Source organism: Gobius niger (genome assembly GCF_951799975.1).
Source record: "Gobius niger genome assembly, chromosome: 15".
Lineage (NCBI taxonomy): Eukaryota > Metazoa > Chordata > Actinopteri > Gobiiformes > Gobiidae > Gobius > Gobius niger.
The window spans coordinates 20,154,288-20,159,433 of record NC_136866.1 but is presented as its reverse complement, the minus strand read 5'-3'; the positions used below and the strand labels follow the sequence as shown (position 1 = coordinate 20,159,433).

The 5,146-nt window shown below is 42.2% G+C and overlaps 1 protein-coding gene across 1 annotated transcript; it reads right to left on the bottom strand.

Annotated features, from left to right (window-relative positions):
- Nucleotides 1-3,275: 3,275 nt before the first annotated feature.
- Nucleotides 3,276-3,902, bottom strand: ripply2 (ripply transcriptional repressor 2). Its single transcript, XM_079572210.1, has 3 exons — nucleotides 3,779-3,902; nucleotides 3,617-3,690; nucleotides 3,276-3,491 (listed from the first exon to the last, which is right to left on the bottom strand). Exons 1-3 carry the CDS (start codon nucleotides 3,896-3,898, stop codon nucleotides 3,314-3,316), a joined length of 372 nt encoding a protein of 123 aa, XP_079428336.1. The 5' UTR covers nucleotides 3,899-3,902; the 3' UTR covers nucleotides 3,276-3,313.
- Nucleotides 3,903-5,146: the final 1,244 nt, after the last annotated feature.

Sequence of the window (5,146 nt, the reverse complement as noted above, 5' to 3'; positions counted from 1 at the left end):
CCAGTCTGTGCTGGGTGTTTCCTTTTTTATAATGGATGCTTTTAGATGCTTTCCCTTCAACGGGGGCCAGAAACACTCATCCTCAATTACCCATAAAGCTGCGACCAACTCCACTTCATGAGTATCAGTGAATTTCACTATATTGTACATACTGTGGGTGAACAGTGGAAGTCGGTTGTGTTCATGACATTTAGAACATGAAATGCACTTTTGGCATTGGATTAAGGGCAAATTAGAGACTTTCCACATAGTCAAATATACTGTCATGTTAGAACTGGTACAAAATACCACATATTGTTCTGATGTCACTTGAACGCAACATGTAGTGGACACTAATAAAAGTTCAGTAGACAAAAGTTGAAATTGATCCAATCCAACTTTAAAAACAACTACATCGACCTAAGTCCTGCTGAACACAGCAGTAAAAATTACATAATTAAAAAGAACAGTCGAAATACAAAAACATTAAAAGGTCAAACTTCTCAAATATGCCATACTGATTTAGCAACAATGGGAAAAAGGAAAAACTACATGTTTTCCTTTAAATGGAAATCCAATACATTTAACAAGCCTACACTTTAGTTTTTGGTTTCTTTTTGAAAGACACTAGGTAGAAACCAGCACTCGGCGGAAGGCGTGGCCACACTGATTTATTGCTTATGTCAGTGTGGCCACGCCTGGGAATAACAACATCCCAATAAGAGACGCATCATGCACGTCGGGAGACGCCTCTGACGAAGACGGAAGTAGTTCCTTGTCCGTCGAAACGTGTAAGGTATTTTAACAGCTTTGTTTGTTTCTACCTAGTGTCTTTCAAAAAGAAACCAAAAAACTAAAGTTTATTACTCAAGAAGACATAATGAATGTAATAAAAGAATAACAAGCCTACAATCTTCTAAAGGAGTGGCTTTAATATCAGACAAATCACTGACTACAAAAATTTGGATATTCAAACAATGATTGTGGTTTGTATATTCACGATAAACTACATAGGATTTGCCTTCACACAAAATGATGTTAACCACAACAACTATTTTATTTACTATTTTAACACAGTTGTCCCGTGCAGATGAGATGTTTATTTCTGCATTCCCAACATGTGCCCGTTGAAACTGACTAACTTTCTTCAAACAAAAATCCTGTGGGAGAGGTCCATCATTGTGTTCTTTGTGTAAAGCCATTTTGTCATTACTTTTGTCTATAGATGTAACTTTTTGTTCTGAGACCCTGACTTGGGCTAAAGGGTGGTTGGCCGTTCTTACCATTTTCTTAATCTGGCCCAAAAAAATCTCAAATGGGAAGCCTGAAAATAGGTCCAAGTTTCCATGAAGCCTCACATCGTCACACAGATGCAACAACCCATGCACATTTTAAACAACATGCTAAGCTCCAAACAGTTTACTAAAATGTTGAACAAATGACTCTAATAGTCCTTGAGCAAAGTCGTTCAGCACTTGACACAGATTAGGACTTGACAAAATGAACACAGACAGCATGAAATTCAGGGCCAGTGTGCACTAAAAACTGTCTGAACTCTGTTGCCTTCCACCTACATTTAATATAGTTTATTATTTATTTATATTTGCCAACAGAAAGAATCGCACAATTATCCACAATGTCTAATTCTAATTCACGTCAAATATCATTTGCACGTATATATTTGTGAATAAAACGTATCTTTTGGTTTGTGAATCTCTAGTTTTGCATGTGAGGGTTTGAATCTGCCTTTGCGGATCTCTCACCGCGTGCATTCAGCCTCTGATTCGCCGAGGATCTGCCGCGTAGGTTTCCCAGATTTATTCTTGCAACAGCACAGCGAATCAGAGGCTGAATGCACGCGGTGAGTGAGATTCAAACCCTCACATGCAAAACTAGAGATTCACAAATAAAATGCGATTTTAATTTTTTTCTAATAATTTGAAACTTTGCGAGGATTCAAAACTGTGCATAGATAAAAATAATAATAATAATAATAATAATTAAAAAGAATGTTTCAAAAATATCCACATTCACAAAGGAGAAGAATTCACCCTTCACAAATGCAGATTCAAATTGGCACATGCAAAAGCCCAGATTCACAAAGCAAAACATACATTTTATTCACAAATATATACGTGCAAATTATATTTTACGTGAATAAATCTAAGCACGCAAATTACGCATTTTGGTTAATCTGGGGTTTTGAATTAACTGATATTTTTGCATCAATAAATCAATATGGCACAAATCTCACCCCATATTGTGCTGGGCCCCGGGCAGCACAGAGCGGGACAAGAACAGACTGAACAAACTGGTCAGGAGGGCCAGCTGTGGACTCCAAGCTCACTTCCATCATGGACAACACCTCCCACCCACTGCACGGGACTTTCAGTGGCAGACTGAGACACCCTCAGTGCAAGAAGGAGCAGGTCCTTCATGCCCTCTGCTGCCAGACTGAAATACATGCAATAATCCCTGTATTTACATGACTTACCTGAGTCACTTCATCAACCACTTGCGCTATGATGTAAACCTGCACTGCTAACACTGACTATAACATGTTTGGTTATAATCCGTTTACTTATTATTTAGGTGTTTTTACTTACTATTGAATTGTTTTTTTCCCTCACATTTCCTGCCTGTCTGCACCCTGAGTGTTTCTAAGAGCTGAATGTAAACACGTAAATCTATCAATAAAGTCTATCTTATTGTATCTTATCTTAAGTTTTGCATAAATCTCGACAGACAGGTGTCGCGTGTCACCCATCAGGAGGGCGCGTGCGTGCTGGCTGACACCTCGCGCGTGCCACTTACCAAGGCGCGAGCGCGCAGGAAACGGGTGTCGCCTGCACTTGGCGCCTCTCCGTGAGAAACGGCTGCGCACTACGAGACGCACGAAGAGCGCGTGCGTGATTGAAAGTCAGTTGGTGTGGGAGATGTAGTTTGCTCACCGAATCTCACGCTTTTTATACCAAACAGCTGTATTGGCAACTTTGTGCCACCAAGTGCGTAAACGCGCATTAGCTTCCTCAATAACGGTGCGCAGCGAGGGCTCCTGCTCCCCATTCAGACACCGTGCTCAGTATGTTTCAAGACTTCACAAGTAAACATGATCCAACAAACTCCACTTTTAAGATTCGTTTTTGTTGTTTGTTTTATTGTGGAATTTATCGCTACAAAAACAGGTAGAATGACTGTATTAAAAATAAATAAAACTCCACAATGTATATGTACATACACGAGTGCTATTTACAATATTTACATCAATAAATAAGGGATAAAATTATGCCATAAAAAAACGTCCGAATGTTTTAGTCTTTATGCCAGAGCGCGGTTAGTTGAGCTCCTTTTTTCCCTCCTCCTCCTCGTCGTCTTCCTCGCCGTAGTCGCTCTCCTCGTCGCTGCTGGAGTCCTCGCAGGGGCAGATGGTGGCCTGGACCGGGTAGTTGCGCAGGAGCTGCTCGGCGTCCTGGTACAGGTAGTCGAAGCACTTGGATTTGGGCCAGTACAGTCTTTGAAAGAAAGAAACACGGGCATCAGAAAGGCGAACGCGGAGATGCACAGTCTCACTCTGAGCCCTTCAGTAGGCTACCTGACCACAACTATTAGGCAACTATGAAGGCGAAGCTGCACTTACTTTACGGGGTGAACGACCTGGAGAGACGGCTTGACCATGCTTGGATCCGGGGTGCCATGACGCACGGATTGAGCCTTAAACCAAAAAGAAAACCCGGTCTTTAGTTACACTTCTCCAAGGTTTTTTTACGCACAGGCCATCTTTCTGCAGTGCCGTACTTACCGTGTGCGTAACGGCGCCGTTGGTGCCAGTCCACGGCCTCCACAAAGGCGAGAGCCGCTCCCTCTGCTGCGTAACGTTAGAATTGGCGGTAAATCCACGGTTAAAGGCAGTTGTCTCCATCGTATCAGCGGTCCAGGGTAAAGTCCAGAAGAGGATGTGCGCCGCTGACCTGGAGGACGCCGCTATTTATCCGGGGTCTCGTGTCAAACATGCCAAATTGCGCGTTGACGCCTGCCCAAACGTGCCTCCATGCGCCACGGCGGAGAGGTGCGAAGTGACACTTGCGCCAAACCCTGGCCATATGGCACGGAGTACGCACGAATAGACCAAAGCGCGCCTTTAGACCTTTGTCCCCTGTCCCATTGATAATGTCCCACTTTTTGAATAACCTTAGATTATAGAACACACTATTGTTTCTTTGTTTCTTTGAGTCAAATACATTCAGCCCTTGAATGTCAGTGAAAAGAATTGGTTGAATAAGTCGGCCCTTATGCCATAAATCCATAATAAATACATAAATAAATAAATAATAAATACAAAACGTGTGGTCAAACATTGAGCTGCATGTTTTGATGAAATTCTCAGTGTTTATTTTGTCCGTTGTAAACAATGAAATTGTCAAATTTGTGAAATCCAATTTTTACTCCATTCCTCGGTTTATGTTGCATTTGAGACATTAAACAAACCTTCATTTTGCAGTTAATGCACAATATTGTGCCTTACCTTTCTGGATTAGAACATGTCATCTATGTAATCTGTCTTGGTCTTGGATTTAACAATAGGCTATTTTGAAGGGTTTTTTTTTCAGAGGGATTTTCTAACATCTGACTCCTGGTTTGATTTGTTGAGTTTCCACATCCTACATTTAGCTCTAACCAATATTTTCCTGCAGCGTCTCGCCTTAATAGATTGTAAAATGCTATTAAGGTTAAAACGGATAGCACTGTGCGAAATGAAAATGAAATAAACAGTCAACTGAGGCCTTTAATTAATGTGTGTCACGTATGTGGTAAGACAAAAAGCCCTCACGCTCATGTGACGTGATTGACGTGCGGTTGTGATTCTTTCAGTTAGCCCCGCGTCGCTAATTTCATAGGACTGATTGGGTTACGCGTTTGTCCTTTAATTCCCTTTGTCAATACGGATCCATACGGCCAGGCCACACGTGGGTCGGAGAGAGAGATACAAGCGCGTGCCCAGACTCACAGAGGCTCGTGCCGTGTGTGGTGCGTGTGTGTGTGTGTGTGTGTGTGTGTGTGTGTGTGTGTGTGTGTGGTGCGTGTGTGTACGTGAGTGTGTGCGCGTGTGGTGCGGTGGCAGCAGCAGCGGGGACCCGTCACTTACCTGGAGGATTAAGTTGTTTTATGT

Coding starts and splice junctions, on each gene's coding strand:
- ripply2 (XM_079572210.1), bottom strand. CDS start 3,898: ATGGAGACAACTGCCTTTAACCGTGGATTTACCGCCAATTCTAACGTT. Junction 3,691..3,778: donor ACGGCGCCGTTACGCACACG/GTAAGTACGGCA, acceptor TTTTGGTTTAAG/GCTCAATCCGTGCGTCATGG. Junction 3,492..3,616: donor CAGGTCGTTCACCCCGTAAA/GTAAGTGCAGCT, acceptor TTTCTTTCAAAG/ACTGTACTGGCCCAAATCCA.